Here is an 18346-nt window from a genome sequence, read left to right as displayed (position 1 = left end):
CATACTTAATGAACTGGGTGAAGAGGCCTGCTGTGTTGTAGATCATACGAGCAGCCTGGAACTCCTCTGTCTGGGAGCGGGCCACGGTCAGGGCATCGTCCATGTGGCCCTCCTTATGAAGGATGGCCTGACAGATACAAGAGGTGCATTAACAACATGGATAAAAAATAGGTTAATTCAAGGGAGAAGCTGACTACAGAGTACTTTAAAAGGCACTAAAATGTCTTTATTTTGCCTTAGCATGTAGTTTGACTTTGTTCTTCCTGTCCTGTAGGTGTTCAGGGCAAGTTGCCACATGAGTCCTCCATACCTTCCTCTTAAGAGGTCCCAGGCGAGCGGACTTGGCATCGACAGAGGCGTATGTAAGCCAGAGGCCAGTGGAGACGTGCTGTACAAAACACATGGACTCCCCATACTTGATCTCTGGCATGCCCATGCCCTCCACATCTCGCTTCTTAACCACCTCCACCTTTTCCTGCGGGGTGGAACATTAAACAACAAGGAGAAGGAATTCAACACAACATCAACAGTGCTGGGTATGGAGGGATGATGGAAATGTTGTTACCTTCTATGAAATGGACTACATGAGGAAAATGAGTCCATTGCTCTTTTTATTTTCACACTGCCGTTTGTGATGACCCTGACCTTGGAGATTCTGAAGCAGAAGGCTGACATCTTGGCGTTGGCTTTTTCAGGGTCCACCACCATCAGTCCTTTCTCTTCATCCAAGCAGAGGTAGCGACCTGTGGTTATATGACGCACTCGGAACGACTGGCCCCATTTCATGTGACCTCCACTCCATCTACACAGAGCCATAATTATAACCCCAAGGAGAGAACTCGTAAGAAATGGGAATGGTTTATGTTACTTAAAGCTGATGGACACAAGGGCATTCGCTCACCCAATCCGGAGGGGTTCCAGTCTCCATAGTGACCGGGCATGGCTACAGACAGCACCCCCTTCATAGTGAGCAATTCTGAAAAACAGAGATGGGCTGTTAGTGACAGATGATAAGGTATCTGATTAAATGTGGAGTAATTCAACAGTTTTCATCACCTGCGCTGGTTGTCTCCTTGCTCGGCAGCAGGGATAGCCAAGCACTCATCCATGTGACCATGGAACAGTCTCAGAACATAGCCTCCAGTCAGAAAGCCTGAGGGGATAATGTTACATCAACAATGGGAGAAAGACCAACTCAATCACCAACGAAAATGCAGTCCCCCAGTGCATAACTGCAGCAACAGAGATATGCACTGTGAGGCCATATAAATTATACATTGTGGGGCCATGTGTGGTGCTGTCTGTATATTATGCACTGTGTGGCCGTGTTAAATTCAGAATATTTAGATTTATGTTTGCTGTCAGTCAAACTGTGCAAAAGTGAAACCGAAACTCCGCAGTTAAGTTTAGGCATTCATTCAGAGTGGTTAAGGTAAGGTTTAAGGATTGGGATAGGGTTAGGGTTAAAAGGTCAAATTTACAAATAAAAATAAGTGCCTAGCACTGGGATTGAACACGCGATCCTCTGTTTGCCCATCAACAAGACCCTAGCACGAGCCTACTAGATACTAGGTGACTCGCCACCTAGTGGACAGTAGGAAATTGCAATGGAAATAATGAAGACACCCAGGCATGGAAATCAGTTGCCTGCAGTTTTGAGTCACCCAGGAGTCATATTCCACACGAGAAAGACATGGCAGTCAAGTGTAGTGTTTCTAGATAATAAACTCATGATTATGAAATAGAAAAACAATCCAAGCATATACACACCTTCCGCAAGTTCACAGCCAGACATCACAGGGTTCATGGTCCACAGAGTCTGCATGAAGGAGGCGTCCACCATGAGTTCACCACTGGCATAGGAGAGATGCTAGAGAGAGAGCGAGACAGAGAGAGACAAGAACATGTCAGCTCCATCCCTAACCTTGGTCTGAAAGTCCACTTGGCAATGTGTCACCAACGTGGCTCACCAGGTATCTCTCAGAGGACACGCTGACCAGGATGAGGTCATCTCCCACCCTGACCTTCTCTCCCTCTGATCTCTGCTTGGACGCGGGATGAATGGTCCACCAGCACGCCTCCCCTGTGAAGGAATAAATGCATCAGTCAACGAATGAGCAATATGAACACGGTGCAGAAAAGATGCAGACATACCACTGCTCTTCTCTATGGTAAAAGCCATACCTGTGGAATCTTCCTGTAAGCCCACATCAAAGGCCAGTTTGTCTGTGAGTGACCTTGAGGTAGTCAAACAGCTGAGGTACTGCAGTACACAGAGAGAGTGGATATTACACAGTGAATCACAACGTGCTCATTGACAAGCAAACCCATGTAACAGTAACACTGAGTTTACAGGGGAGTGTGGGTGTGAGAGACTACTGGATGAGGTAGAACATGTGAGAGACTACTGGATGAGGTAGAACATGTGAGAGACTACTGGATGAGGTAGAACATGTGAGAGACTACTGGATGAGGTAGAACATGTGAGAGCCTACACAGCGAGACGGATAGGAGGCTGCTTACCATGCTGGAGTGAGTGTGTTTCAGAAGGATAGCGTGGCCATACAGCAGGGTACGGTGGCCCCCTCCTTGAGATGACTGGACAGAGCAGAGAATAGAGAGAGACATTACAGAGAGAGAGAGAGAAAGTAAAAAACAAAATCGAACCAAAGAGAGTAGTAGTGTATGATTCAACATTCAGCATACAGACTGCTAAGGTCAGGCACACAGGACTGTTGAAGACTGGGGACAGAGACAGGAGTTGAAGAAAGCATCCTCCTCGTACCAAACTGAGAACAATGTGGCAGGCATCAGGGAACCTGTGTATTGAAGGTGTCTTGGCTGAGAGGAGTCAGAGAGCCCACCACAGAGAACCAACTAGGGTTGCAAACTTCTGGGAACTTTCAATAAATTCCCTGGTTTCCCAAATTCCTGAAGCCTCCAACCAGGATTTCTGGAAGACCAGGGAATTTATTGAAAGTTCCTGGAATTTTTCAACCCTAGAACCAACAACAAACAGGTCTACAGTGTACAAACCAGGTGTGAGTGGAAAGGGGAATTCACGCAATTATCACAAAACATCAAGTCACATGACTAACAATACCAGAAGCAAGAAACAATAACACAGTCACATGACTAACAATACCAATACCAGAAACACATTTCTACATGTCTGTAACTGGAAGAGAGAAAAAGTGACATTCAGACCACAAAACAATATTGTAGATAAAAAGAAGGGAAGGTACACAATAGTAGATTTTGGTAGACAGAAGGTACTAAGGTACACAATAATAGGTTTTGGTAGACAGAAGGTACTAAGGTACACAATAGTAGATTTTGGTAGATAGAAGGTACTAAGGTACACAATAGTAGATTTTGGTAGACAGAAGGTACTAAGGTACACAATAATAGGTTTTGGTAGACAGAAGGTACTAAGGTACACAATAGTAGATTTTGGTAGATAGAAGGTACTAAGGTACACAATAGTAGATTTTGGTAGACAGAAGGTATTAAGGTACACAATAGTAGGTTTTGGTAGACAGAAGGTACTAAGGTACACAATAATAGGTTTTGGTAGACAGAAGGTACTAAGGTACACAATAGTAGGTTTTGGTAGACAGAAGGTACTAAGGTACACAATAGTAGGTTTTGGTAGACAGAAGGTACTAAGGTACACAATAGTAGGTTTTGGTAGACAGAAGGTGCTAAGGTACACAATAGTAGGTTTTGGTAGACAGAAGGTACTAAGGTACACAATAGTAGGTTTTGGTAGACAGAAGGTACTAAGGTACACAGTAGTAGGTTTTGGTAGACAGAAGGTACTAAGGTACACAATAGTAGGTTTTGGTAGACAGAAGGTACTAAGGTACACAATAGTAGGTTTTGGTAGACAGAAGGTACTAAGGTACACAATAGTAGGTTTTGGTAGACAGAAGGTACTAAGGTACACAATAGTAGATTTGGTAGACAGAAGGTACTAAGGTACACAATAGTAGGTTTTGGTAGACAGAAGGTGCTCTTTGGTCATCATAAAGAAAGGGGGACCAAGGCACTCTTCATATAATTCATTAAAATGCCTTTATTTGTATGGCATGTTCAATGGAAACAAAGTTTTAAAACTACTGACGTAGGTCATGCAGCCGAAACGCGTCAGAGTTTTGTTTCCATTGAACATGTCATACAAATAAAGGCATTTTAATGAATTATATGAAGAGTGCTTTGGTTCTTCTTTCTTTTTGAGGACAAAACAATATTGTTCCTTCAACATTTGTTATAATTAGTGGTTATCATTTCCACTGTCAACGTTGTCATCATTGGGATCATTCCAGGAGTAAGTGAAGAGTCCAAACACAGCAAGACTGACTACGGGTCAGATTTAGTTGGTAATGCGTGAACCTGTGTGTGCGCGTGTGTGTGTGTGTGTGTGTGTGGTTTGATTTTCAAAGTTACACTACCTTCCAGACTTTCTTAAGATTAAGATGAATTGACTTGGCGGTTTGTTGAATTGGTCAAAAGCAAACCACAGTAACTCAGGTGATGAAGGAATAGCATTGATTAAGAACATGTAAACAGGTGGTACACATGCAACGAATGGGATGTATTGGTCTAGGAGGAGGCGGAAAGAGGATGTATGAGAAGGGAAATGGAAGTAGATGGAGGTTGTATAGGACACTTTCAGAGGGACAGGGTAACAGAGCAGTAAGAGCCCTGTTTGAAATGAAATATGTGACCCACCATCCAGTACTAGGCCTGGTCTGTGGTACATGAGTCTGATATTAGACGTAGTGTAGAGATTACATTGCAACCAGAAGCCCTGTGGAGAGTTTCTTGGCTGCTCCTGTGCTGCTGACAGGAATCCTTCCCAGAGCGTAATTTGAAACACTGCTTGGTATTTCAGCTATGACAGCACTGAGCAAAGTGTGAGACACGTGGAGTGATATGAGTGAGGGCTGAAGAAAGTGGCGTATCACTGATTCAGACAGGGACATTGGATGAGGGGTGAGAGGACTCTCAGGGTAGACAAGGGGTGGAGAGGAGGGGAAAACTTTGGGGAAACGTGACAGGAAGGGAAACATGAGCAGACATACCCATTTGTCCAAATCGACTGCCTATGGTTGGCAGGTAGGAGATGAGGGGTGTGGCATCAGAAAAGAGACAAAGGGAAGTTAAGTTGCTAAATTAATAAGATACCATGACATAATATTCATATTTCAAATACAAAAATGTAATCTGTCATTAGACTTTGGAAGCGCATAACTCACTACAACACTACTTTTAAAACTGTGTCAATGACATAAGAGGCTGTTCTCACAACCGTATAAGAAAGCCATAAGACTATTTGGTGAAAAATATATACCAATAAAATTGGTTCCCATGTAATGGGACAAACATGGTGAAATTCAGACAGAACTAAGCTCATCGGACACTATGCGAAGACCAACTCGGTTTTCCAGCAAAATAAAAATTATTTCCACAGACTTTATAATTGTTTAAAGTTCAGATGTCAAATAATCTCCTTCAGTAAAACACACAACACAACCCTCTGTGAGTCTCCTACCTCATTGAGTTCCGTGGTGTTGGCCAGCATCTCCTGTAAGGCTCGTACCGACAGGGACTGCTCCAGGATGAAGCAGCAGATTGCCAAATCAGGTGGCACATTCTACAACACAACACGTTCATCAGCAAAACCCAGCGACCGGCAAGAAGCAGAAATAAAGAGGTAATCACCTGTGAGAGTGTGGAACGTGGTTTTCTCTACCTGAGCGTTAGAGGTGGTCTCCAGGAAGCAGAGGCGGTTCCCAAAGCCTTCGCATGACAGACACAGTTTGATCTGTTCTTTCAGAATGGAGGCTGTGCATTGTAGCACAACCTGGTCATCCTTCATAGAGAAAAGAGGTCAAAACCAGATTCCATTAATCCATCCTTAAAACTAAACGGAATGTACTGGAATTGGAACTGGTGAATGGCCCTTATAAGATGTATCAGCAGTCATTTTTAACATTAAGATGTTTCATCACTTGGGTAATATTTCATAAGCTTATTTAACTTGCCATTCATAACCTTGATAGGTCCATATGACACTAATACTGGCCAGGGGTAGAGGTACAACCAACACACGTAAAGAGGGTCTGAAGTGTGGATGTGTAATGGTTGTAGTGGACAAGAGACAATAGTAAAACAATGAATATGATTCCTGTGCACCAAACAGACATCTTTGACGTTACATAAGAGCAAGACTGAATCCCTGACCAACATACGGTGACAATAGCAAGACTGGATAGAGCCAGCAGAGTGATGAAGCATTCGTAACAGGGATCCTTAAACATACTAGGTCAAAATGCAAACAGCTGTCAGCAGAGCAGTCTTGAATCTACACCTCACATTCCTAACCTTCACTCTCTTGTCATTCCTTGACATTCCTCTGTGCCTGTCCGACCACTAATCTACTTGGTACTCTTGACTGTAGGTAAGCACCTGCTTCTCCCCGACCCTCTATTTCAGGCCCCTGCACCTGCTGTTCACACATTCCCACCAGTGGAGCAGCAGATATTTGAGAAGTCTGGACGTTTATTGCACAGCTCCAATGACATAATCATTTGTAATGCAGTCACACGCAGAGAGCACTGAGACAGATATACACAGACGGGTGTCTTAACTATTATTCTTAGGCAGCTCAAGACACACAAAACCTTGGCAATGTCAACCGTAGAGACCAGCCAAAAGTAAGCAAAAAAAGTATAATTTATCAAATGTTATTTGTCACATGCTTGGTAAACAAGAGGTGTAGACTAACAGTGAAATGCTGACTTACGGGTCCTTTTTCAACAATGCAAAGTTACAGATTTTTTTTAAATTACAATTCTGACACGAGGAATAAATACACAGTGAATAAGGGAAAAACCCTTAGTCCTGGCAGAACAGTGGACATTGATAAGTCAGTCATTGTATCAATAAATAGTTTACAAAGCCTACAGTACTATACAGTTCAGTGTTCTGCAGTTCATTTGCACTGGTACGGCCACTGTCATTCATACCAAACCTATCAGAACACAGGGCATATAGGACGCCATCACCCTTACTTGGCGAAGACGATACAAACGAAAGCACTTCATCGTGCTATTCAATACGTAGAGCGAGTGCAGTTCTCATAGGGCCAGATATAAACAGGTGCTCCTGTGGCCCTGGCTATAAACGTGCAAATCCCAGACTCTGTAAATATAGAACACAGCAGAGTTGAGGATGAACAGCATCAAAGCATGTGATGGCCAGACTCTCTCACACCTCCACATTCTGCTGACCAATTTAAGAAGATGGTTTTGGATCGGGTACCTTCATTGGAGAGAGCATCATGTTACACACACTGCTATAAACATAGGCAAGGTATACTCACACATATACAGTTGAAGTCGGAAGTTTAAATACACTTAGGTTGGAGTCATTAAAATTTGTTTTTCAACCCCTCCACAAATTTCTTGTTAACAAACTATAGCTTTGGCAAGTCGGTTAGGACATTTACTTTGTGCATGTCACAAGTCATTTTTCCAACAATTGTTTACAGACAGATTATTTCACTTATAATTCACTGTATCACAATTCCAGTGGGTCAGAAGTTTACATACACTAAGTTGACTGTGCCTTTAAACAGCTTGGAAATTTCCAGAAAGTGATGTCATGGCTTTATAAGCTTCTGATTGGCTAATTGACATAATTTGGTGCGGAAGTTAAAGTTGGTTGCAAATGGGTCTTCCAAATGGACAATGACCCCAAGCATACTTCCAAATTTGTGGCAAAATGGCTTAAGGACAACAAAGTCAAGGTATTGGAGTGGCCATCACAAAGCCCTGACCTCAATCCTATAGAAAATTTGTGGCCAGAACTGAAAAAGTGTGTGTGAGCAAGGAGGCCTACAAACCTGCCTCAGTTACACCAGCTCTGTCAGGAGGAATGAGCCAAAATTCACCCAATTTATTGTGGGAAGCTTGTGGAAGGCTACCAGAAACGTTTGACCCAAGGTAAACAATTTAAAGGCAATGCTACTAAATACTAATTGAGTGTGTGTACACTTCTGACCCACTGGGAATGTGATGAAAGAAATAAAAGCTGAAATAAATCATTCTCTCTACTATTATTCTGACATTTCACATTCTTAAAATAAAGTGGTGATCCTAACTGACCTAAAACAGGGAATTTTTACTAGGATTAAATGTCAGGAATTGTGAAAAACAGAGTTTAAATGATTTGGCTAAGGTGTATGTAAACTTCTGACTTCAACTCTATATATATTATTTTTTTTAAATCGGGATGGTAAACATTTTCAGTGTGAACTTTAACGACTAAAACCAGGTATAAAGTATGTAGAAAAGATAATGGACCTGTATGTACACTGAACAAAAATATAAACGCAACATGCAACAATACTGAGTTACAGTTCATATGAGAATCAGTCAATTGAAATTGATTCATTAGGCCCTAATCCATGGATTTCACGTGACTGGGAATAAAGATATGCTTGGTCGCAGATACCTTAAAATAAATGGGCCTCACAATTGTGGAATTCAAATTACCATCGATAAAATGCAATTGTGTTCGTTGTCCGTAGTTTATGCCTGCCCATACCATAATCCCACCACCACAATGGGGCACTCTATTCACAACGTCAGCAAACCGATTGCCAACAAAACCATACACGTGAGGCCGGTTGGACATACTGCCAATTTCTCTAAAATTATGTTAGATGTGGTTTATGGTAGAGAAATTAACATTAAATTATCTGGCAACTGCGAGCGCTGTTGGACATTCCTGCTGCCAGCATGCCAATTGCACGCTCCCTCAAAACTTGAGACATCTGTGGCATTGTATTGTGTGACAAAACTGCACATTTTAGAGTGGCCTTTTATTTTCCCCAGCACAAGGTGCACCTGTGTAATGATCATTCTGTTGAATAAGCTTTTTGAGATGCCAGACCAGTCAGGTAGATGGATTATCTTGGCAAAGGAGAAATGCTTAATAACAGGGATGTAAACAAATATATACACAATTGAGAAATCAGCTTTTGTGCATATGGAACATATGTGGGAAATGTTATTTCAGCTCATGAAACATGGGACCAACACTTTACATGTTGGGTTTATATTTTTGGTCCGTGTATTTTAAAATAAGATTATATTTGAGAACAAACAACCACCAAAATAAAAACTACAGTCAGGGAGAATCAAAAGATTCTAAAATAAATGTTATGGCATGGGGCCCCCACTGATTTAGTTCATGTTTGAGTCACTCCGATGGTTTATGCCTTCTTCTTCTTATGGAAAAATGTGTATAATTGCAGAAAATTTGCTTTAAAACTCAGCACAGATATAAAGAGGGTTTGGCCTTGAATTCAACCCACTGCGCTTTGACTCTCCGCATCTTCCAAGTCTTTCACACTGAAGTATCTGTACCATAATGCAAAACATATATACATTTTTTAAATACAATAATTAGCTTTAAAATATATACATTTTGACTGTGGCCAATAGAAGGACCTCAAACATTTTTGGCCATGCCCACTAACACAGCAGTATATATAGAAAGTGCTAGTGCTCTGTGGTGAATGATACCTATACACACAGATAAATGTCAGGTATATTTAACAGCCCATCTCCGCCTGGATTCAGTCAGGTTTGACACATCATAAAAAAAAGCCTTGCCTGGGAAATGTAATTTGGTGTTCACGTCAGTCCGAGTCCCTACGAAGGAAAATATATGTGCCTAAAACTAAACCAAAACAGAGAGCTTGTTTCAGAAAGGCATGTTGTATACCATGCTCTTATTCAATGTCTTGCTGTGATTGTATATTCAATGTAGCTCACTGGTATTCTTTGAGAAAGATATGTTCACTTTGAAAATAAGGCAGTGGACTGTATCTAGTTCAGAACAGTGTGAATGACAAACGTCAGTGATTAGAGCTGGTGCATTTTGTTTGACTGGTGTTGTACTTTTCCCCTCCAACTAGTTGTTAGTGTATCTTAATATAACAGATATGAAACACCAAACTCTGGATTCATCAGACGCTTGTGATCCCTGTGAGACCCGTCAGTATCCTCGTCTCTGCTCCACTAGGTCTCCAGTGAGACATGGTGAGAGACAGTGAGAGGGTCACTCTACACTACACTGGGACAGTGGTATGAATGGTCTCTCCACAAGCAGACCAGTCTCTGGTTACTGTACTGCTGAAGATTAGTATTCAATCAGTCTAAGAACAGCTCGTAAAACACCAGTAGGAAAATGTGTCACACACAATTCCTCTCCCTCATTCAGTAGCTGAACAGTGTGGACATCAGCATCTTTATCATGCTGGTCTCAATGGTGTAAAAATGTGCTGTAGTCAATAAATTGCTGTGAAGAATGGACTTGTCTTGACTGGGACAACCGCTCTGATGCAATGTAACCTGTCACCCCTTTCCATCATGCTGTACTCTCATTACCTGATCTGTCAGGTAACCCATATTACCGCAACAAAAAGTAAAAAACCCTAAAAGCTATGCATTCTTCAAAATCTGATCTCATTCCATTTAGTTAATCAAATAGAATTACATTTTTGTTGACCAGTCTTAGTGTTTTTTTTTAAATGAATTACTACCCTAGTTTTCATGTGTTTCTACTTTACTTGGCACCAAGCAAGCTGCCCAACTCCCAAACAATAACATATCAAGTTCCTCTGGTGTATAGATAGATAACAATACTGACAAACCCAGCAACTGTCCATGTCAATGTGGTCTTTCCAAAGTCATTAACAAAAACGTTTGAAAGTTGATACATTGGACTACGAGTTACACAGAAGTGACAGATTACAGCAGGATAAGGTACCTGATTGTAGCTACACTGCAGCATGGTTTCTCTCAAAGCCTCTATCAGTTACACTCTAAACTAAATAATAGAACAGAAGGAACACAGCACCACTAACCGTACGCAAGAACTGAATCTCCTCCTCTCCATCTCCCCCTTCTGCCATCCTCTCAAAGTATTACTGATCACTCCTTGAGAGAGATGTGTAAATGCCTCTCTTTTCTCCCTGGTTGCTCCTCGGCCAGCCTGGCTGTCTCTCTCCCGCCTCTCTGCTCTCACTCCAAACTACTGCCTGTGTGAGGTGGCGTACTAAAGGAGAATGTGGTTCTGGTGTCTCTGGCTACGTTATGAGACAGTGACAGTTAACTCCTGCTCAGTGCAACATAAAAGGGGATGGATCTGCGACTACAACACAGAGATGTGTGCTTTAACTGGACAGTTTAGCTAGAAGTCCTATAGGATTGTTGTACAGTATTACCAAATACACCAGTAAACATTTGATGTGTCTGAATCAATATAGCTACGTGTAAAACACATGCATATTAAACATGGCAGTGTTGTTGCATCAGTCCCAAAGGGATTCCCCTTAGATACCTAGGTTTGCAAAAAAAGGTTTGTGAATACAGACGCATTTTAAAACCTTTGTACTTACTAAGTCAGGAGAATGACGTCAACCTCTAAACAATCAGGAAAATGCCTCTTTTACTAAGAGGGATATACTAATCTGATATGAATTAATAAATCAAAAGGATTAAAAATATATTTTTTTATTAAAACTGAATAGATAAAGAATAAGCAAATGAAATATAGTCTGAGATATGTCAAATGCAACTTCGGACACAATAATAACAAAACATAACAGAGACTAATAAAAACAACTTCATGAAAGCATCATAAAATAAAAATGTGAGGATATAACTTGGCACAATTACATCAAGCAACAGATGCCATTCTTTGTGTGGTTTTATTTACCCATTTTAAAACCCTAATACTCAAAACCAAAGCACTACAAACAAAGAACCACTTTGTATATCCTGTACATGTCATATCTGTAGATGGTCCCCTGCACCAAGGTATATATGAACGGGGTCCCCTGTGGCAATGCTAATATCATGGATAGGCCAGCGAGGCGAATCTCTGTAGCCTCTCCTGGTGGCCAGGTGACTGAACTGCAAGACTGGGGGTGGAGATAATTCCACAGGAAGAGAAGACCCATCACTCTCACTGACCCCTCTGTCGACCTCTATAAAGTCGAAAGCCGTGACAGAGGTAGGGGAGCAGTTAGCCACTAATGGAACAGTGTAGAGTTTAGTTGATGATGTTCTGTCTATCGTTGTGGAAGAGGGTATACTGGGACTGGGAGAGCATGTTTCTGTTTGAGAGAGAGGAGGGGTTAGAGGAGAAGGGATAGGAAGTTTGACTTCAGTAGTTTGGGGCTTCTGCTGTAGGGGGACCATGGTCTGAGGTAGAACATCTAAGATAGTGTCTGTCTGAGACGGTCTATCAAACTGCATTGGAACTGTAAGGTATTGCCCTTGCTCCTCCTTTGGATCACATATATTCAAGTGCATCTCCAGCAGGTCATGCAGACCTGACTCTGTGTATTGTTCCTCCAACAGTTTCAGTTGGCTTTCCCTGAGATGCAGTTGTGATTTGTTAAATTGCCCTTGGCGAGATCCCTGGTTCGGCTTTGGATTTAGTGATGGAGGAGTACACAAATACTGGAGGGTTTGCAAGGAGTTATCCTGTTGTAGTTGAGGATCTGGAGTATGTTGGATTTCATTCTGCCCCTCTTGGGCAAATTGATAAAGACTTAGAGTTGGCTTTGGTGGTGAACATAGAACTGTCTCACTGGGGCTTTGAAAAACCCCTGGCTCATCCTGCTGATTTTTAGGAGCTTGTCCTGGAAAAGATCCGGGAACACCATCGTGACTGATGGAGCGTCCAAACCGTCTTTCTCCCTGCCGACGCAGATGGACAACACTCCCCTGACCCCCTTCCCGCTGACTCTCATGCAGGACATCGTTGAGCTGGGGTTCAGGGGGAGGGTGAGAAACCCTGGGGCTACGGAGCAGTGTTGCCAGAGCGTTGAAACGCCTGAGCTGCTCTGCTAAAGACAATAGCTGATGTGTCCTCTTAAACCTGAGTCCTGACTCTGTTATCTTCTCTTTCTTCACCAATGGTTTTTCCTCCAACTCTTCTGCTTCATCCATTCCTTTACCCAGCCCTTCATCCACCACGGTTCTGGTTCTGGCTTGTTGGGGTTCCTCCACCATTACCCAGGTGTCCTCAAAGACTCCATCTTTTTTCTCTGTTTTCTCCTTGTCGTCTATTTCATCTTGAATCCTCAGTTGGTCCAATGTCACCTCTGGCATACTGAATGAGCGACGAGGTCGACTGGGCTTCTGACCAACCCTGTCAGACATATCCACTGTTGACAGCTTCTTACTTAGACCCATCTCTTCTTTTATCCCAACCTGCTCAGGACCCCTAAATACACTGTTAGTCAGACAGCATGAAACTGTTTCCTCTATTGTCTCATTTTCCAACTTGAGCACAGAGCATGCATGTGATTCCCCATCTTCTGTCCCGGTAGGAGAGTCCAATGTCACGAGATCCAGGAAGTCATCAAGATTTTCAGCAAAGCTGTAGTTCAGCAGATCAGGTTTAGCCTCCATCTCATTCCCCACTAGAACTGAATACAGATAAAGTGTTACATTGAGTATTTAAGTGAGTAACATGTGGATACATGGTATTTTCCTACTAGCACTGATTTAGCTGATAAGTACGTTTTTCCTCAATAAAGAAGTTATGACTTTGACTCTGGATAAGAGCATCTGCTAAATGTCTAAAATCTCAATGTAACGGACGTTTAAAAAAAAACAATCCAAACCTCGTCCAGGGCCATCAATCATTTTGACAGGAATCCTGTACTGTTCAGCCTCAGAGCTGGATGCTTCAGTCATACCATCAGATACCGTCCTACTGCCCATGATCCAATTCTCAGTGTCCTTCTCAATGGGTGTGGGGGAAGGGTTCTGTGAATAAAGTCACAGGGAAGTCAAACAATAGAGTGGGGTGTCAAAAGACATAACGGGAACTATGTGAAATGTGTTAGAACAGGAGAGTGAAGAGCGCCAGACTTACAGGGCTGCTCCAGCTTGGCATGTTGAAGAATCTGAGAGATCTCCTTCGATGAGCCTTGTCATCTTGCACCGGATGCCTTCAGGAAATATACACACAGTCGGTCACCTCGTCGGCCACGAAAACAAGGCAATAGACAAACAAGGGTTAAATATAAGATGTTGAAGATTTACTTGTTTGACGTTTTATGATATTTTTTGTGATTCCTCCTCTTCTCTGAGGCACTGAGAGTGACAGACAGCTCCTGCTCCCTACTGCCCTCCCCTACACTCAGGACAGAGGTGTGAGTACTGGAAAGGCTTTGGCCGACTGCCGACTGGGAGTCTACTCGGACAGCCAAAACATAGAACTTGTCATACCGTACCTTATTCGACTGACTAAAAGCTATATTGCAGTACAGGCTACAAATACATCACCATTTGAATGTAGTTTGCTGATGGATTGGTTGTCTTTTCTTAGGTCATGGATAGAGCGTCTGTATATAGAGAAGGATGGAATTAGCTCCATGTAAAGCATTTAAAACAGAATCTGAAGTGGTTCATCTATATAAAAATATATATATATGTACCTTTTTTTAGCAGAGCCCTCTACATCAGGGACAGTATCTTCACTCGATTTTCGTTTGGATGTGACTGGTGATTGAGGTGTGGTGTGGTGAGATGTCTTTGTATTTTGCCGGCCTGTGGGGTCAAGGTTATAAAGTCAGGGGCAACACACCTATTGGCTATTACTAACGACTAGATCATTTCGACATAACTTTTTCAAAGCATCAGAACTAAGCAACCAGTTACTAAGCAGCAAAAAGCATGACTTTACCACAACATTATGCACGTACCGTCTGTGGGGTGTGAAGGGCCAGTGTGTGTGCGGCCTGTCTTGAATTTACTGAGAGCATCCACAAATATCTCTGGAGAGATCAAGCAAAAAAGAAGAAGAAGAAGAATTCTGAACTGAATTCATGAATTGACAGCAGTGTATTCTTAAATTACTCTCACAGTATGAACCTCAAGACCTCGTCATTGCCTAAACTCTCACCTCCAACACTGCGCCTCCTTTGACGTCTTAAACTTCTATACACACCAAGTCCTGCCCTCTCCTGAAATCTCCCTCCGTCAACTGGGGGTGTAGTGGATTCACCCGACTCTGCTACAGTTGCCATGTCCATAATAGAAGGGGGAACGACACCTTGTGGACGTATAGAGGATTGAAATCGGTGTCAACATTAAATCAAACACCCGTCATCAGCTACTAAACAAATGTATAGTTATCAGAACATACCGATACGATCTGCATGTATTATGAGTGTCTTGATCACTGCTGCTTGTCTATCCAGTTGTCTCTCTGTGCCTGCGGTCAGTTTAGAGCCCCCAGCTGGACAATGTAGCAAATTAGGTGCAATCACAAGGGCCAGACTGCCCACTTCCATACGATTCTCTTCACATCTAGTGAAAACAAGGGACCGGAGATGGAAAAACTTGGTGGAGAATGGAGGAACAACGCAGATGAAAGGAAAAGTAATCATGAAATTCTGGAGACAAACCTTTGAGCCGTCTGTCTCAGGAAAGTGCAGAAGTATCGGAGGGCCCGTGAATGAGAAAGAGGGAACAGGGCTGTAAGAAGAAGAGTGACTCCATCTTTACCCTGCTCCTGGCCCCCCTCCTCCTCTAAGCCCTGTGCACAGCACAGTGGCACCTGTAGATCCATAGGGATGAGGGGAGAGGGCAACTCCCGTAAGAACTGCTTCACAAGAGACGCCACATCACAGGACTGCAGAGTGGCTGAATGTGGCAGAGAAAAGACTGGCTCCCCCTGCTCCAGGTCAGCCTGTTATGAGGTGGTAGACGGTCAACATAGAAAAGATACTCATTGGGGTAAGAATGTGGATTTTCCTGCACATCTCTCCTGTGCAATCTTACCTTCAAAGCACGGATCCGACTCAATGACCCCGTCTTTCGAAACAGCCCTTCAGTATGAAGATGCTGGGATAAAAATTCACAGGCATCAACCAAGAACCTAAATTGGAATAGTTAGATCACTCAGTTGTACGTTTGCCATGACCAGTTGTTCATTGTTTAAAATATATTCTGGATACAATCACATCTCCCAGTTCTGATTGTATTTAAATCTAAAAATACAACTCAAGTTTACATACTTTGGCACTGTCCCACTCATATCAGTTAAATGGCACTGGGGCAGCAAGATCAGGTCCCGACCAAAGGCAAATTGAGATTGGTTCTCCTGAAAGACATCCATCTACAGATCATAGAGGTACTATAAATGCTTTCTACAACAATCACACAACATTGGTAGTGTGCAACTTATGATTAATAGAGTTGAATATTCAAGAAATGTGACCTTGGGAGTAATCATCACTCAACAAGTAATCAACATGTCTAAGGTGGCGCATATTGTCTGTGTAGACAACAAACTTTATTGAAGCATTGAGGTTAACCGTTCAGGGAACATTATGTTCATGTTTGTTACCAGTCTGACAGGGCCACTCGTGTATGGCCCATTGAAGAAGTTCTTCCAATTTTTCACGCGAACTCCAGATGCTTTCAAAGCATGTATCACGGCCACCACGCGCAGACGGTCGTCCATGGGGTTTGGCATTGGTAGGTCCAGTTCGGCTGTGTAAAAAACAACAAAAAAAACAGTTTAAAGTAGTGGCCTTTGAAAACGACATCACTATACAAAACCGAGGCTGGGACGAGCTATAGAAACAATTTGCACGAAACTACAATGGACCTCAAATCCATTGACTTTGCTCAAATCACTTACAAAACTTAAATGTGGACAGCTACGTAGAAAAATTATGTAGCCGATGTTGCACTTCTCTGATCCTCTCATCCTACCACCCCTGGGGGAATTCGATTATCTGGCCCGGGTTACACCGGTGAGAGGAGTTTACACCGGGTAAAAAATATATTAGTTTTGTTACGGGACTGCCTACCGGGTGTGAACCAGGTACCGCGTTCAAAGCACACGGCGAAAACGGCTCAGAGAAGAGGGATAACTGCCCAAAACCTGTCTTCAGCAGGTGGCGTTTTTTTGTATGGAGGTCAATGTGTTAAATTTGGTTAACACATTTTTTTATATCGTTTATTTGCTACGTGTGGTTTATTTGATCGATTAGAAGTTTCGAAATGCTCATGTTGCTATGAGTGTACTGATATAGTAGGACACGTGACATCCCAGCAATTTTGAGAAAAAAACACTTTATATCGGAGTTGTTCCTGTTGTTGTCAGGTTTATCTGCCTCTCATTGGCTAGATTAGAATGGTCCCACCTGGTCTTGCTCCTCCGACTGCCTAAAACATGTATTTTCATTGTTATTTACTGGTCAATATAATGGATCACCTGTGGCTCAACACAATAGACATGTAGCCTAGGCTAGATTAAGCACCTTGATGGAAAATATATGTTTTATTATTCTGAACGGTGCGTCATGCTGCCTTGTTGACAACATGATAAAGTGGCACCGATTACTGTTCAATTTGAGATCGCTCCTCCCTCACCGTTTTTGCCCGTTCAGGTCACGGGCCATAGACGGTGCACCGTGACTCAGGTTAATATAACTCCCTCAATGATGTCTATAAACCCTGGATTGCTGATGATATGAATTGGCCTATGAGTAGCTTTAGCATTGACTATGCTAGCATTTCTCAGAAGAAGCGATCCCCACATGACTTGCTCAAATTACTTACATACCTTAAATTTCGACATGTAAGTTGAAAAATAATGGAGCCGATATTGTTGCACGTCTTTGATCCTCTCATCCCGCCGCCATCAACATTTGATGATACTTCCGGTCACCTGTGGCTAAAAAAGGTGTGATGGGCAGGGTTTAGAGATGCTTGTCTGTACCACTGATGGTGGGACTCCCTACTCACAGACCATAGGGCCATTTACATTGATATCAAAATATTTACCCCTGAAACTAACCTTGGCAGAGCATCCTACTGGAAGCTAAATAGCTCATTATTAAATAATGATATAGTTAAATTTGAGGTTAAAGATCTGCTCTCACGCTTTTGGGAAAGGGCTTATGAAGAAAAATCTTATTGCAAGAACTGGGAGCTCTTAATTTGAGATGTCCAAATACCTTAGAAAATATGGTAGTAATCTTGCTAAGACCAGAAGAGCTGAGGAGGAAAAGGTGATCATTAAGATAACTTCCCTTTCTCAGAGGTCCCCAGCCGGCCTCTCGGGGGAGGAGAAGATGGAACTAATTGAGTTACAAAATAAACTGGATAATATATATCGATTAAAAGCAGAAGGAGCCTTTTAGATGTAGGAAAAAATGGATTGAGGAGGGAGAACAGAATTCATCCTATTTCTTTAGACTTGAGAAATTTCACTCTAAAAATAACAC

General features: G+C 42.4%; 2 protein-coding genes across 3 annotated transcripts in view; both read right to left on the bottom strand.

The window, feature by feature from the left end:
• The window catches only part of LOC110509422 (ryanodine receptor 1-like), an 88063-nt gene extending 76730 nt beyond the window's left edge, over positions 1–11333 (bottom strand). Inside the window, exons 1-12 of the mRNA XM_036968227.1 lie at positions 10946–11333; positions 5759–5878; positions 5558–5659; positions 2524–2598; positions 2185–2263; positions 1971–2083; positions 1771–1870; positions 1057–1153; positions 902–976; positions 646–802; positions 311–475; positions 6–127 (exon numbers count right to left, since the gene is read on the bottom strand). Coding sequence (XP_036824122.1) covers positions 6–127; positions 311–475; positions 646–802; positions 902–976; positions 1057–1153; positions 1771–1870; positions 1971–2083; positions 2185–2263; positions 2524–2598; positions 5558–5659; positions 5759–5878; positions 10946–10993 — 1253 coding nt within the window. The 5' untranslated portion in view covers positions 10994–11333. The remainder of the gene's footprint in view (positions 1–5; positions 128–310; positions 476–645; positions 803–901; positions 977–1056; positions 1154–1770; positions 1871–1970; positions 2084–2184; positions 2264–2523; positions 2599–5557; positions 5660–5758; positions 5879–10945) is intronic.
• A 245-nt stretch (positions 11334–11578) lies between these two features.
• Positions 11579–17156, bottom strand: LOC110510048. 2 transcript variants are annotated; one of them, XM_021591327.2, is made up of 14 exons: positions 16753–17156; positions 16456–16601; positions 16124–16224; positions 15888–15984; positions 15512–15795; positions 15250–15413; positions 15007–15156; positions 14807–14878; positions 14540–14651; positions 14388–14446; positions 14145–14295; positions 13975–14050; positions 13721–13865; positions 11579–13522 (listed from the first exon to the last, which is right to left on the bottom strand). In XM_021591327.2, the coding sequence occupies exons 2-14, from the start codon at positions 16582–16584 to the stop codon at positions 11871–11873; spliced, it is 3192 nt and encodes a 1063-aa protein (XP_021447002.2). In that variant the 5' UTR covers positions 16585–16601; positions 16753–17156; the 3' UTR covers positions 11579–11870. The 2 variants fall into 2 exon arrangements, with proteins under 2 accessions (XP_021447002.2, XP_021447003.2); XM_021591328.2 differs by having other exon boundaries at positions 16124–16209.
• Between the last annotated feature and the right edge of the window lie 1190 nt (positions 17157–18346).

The sequence above is a fragment of the Oncorhynchus mykiss genome, chromosome Y (assembly GCF_013265735.2).
Source record: "Oncorhynchus mykiss isolate Arlee chromosome Y, USDA_OmykA_1.1, whole genome shotgun sequence".
In the NCBI taxonomy this organism is placed as follows: Eukaryota; Metazoa; Chordata; class Actinopteri; order Salmoniformes; family Salmonidae; genus Oncorhynchus; species Oncorhynchus mykiss.
The sequence above is the reverse complement of the archived record's forward strand: the minus strand, read 5'-3'. Positions and strand labels throughout refer to the sequence as shown.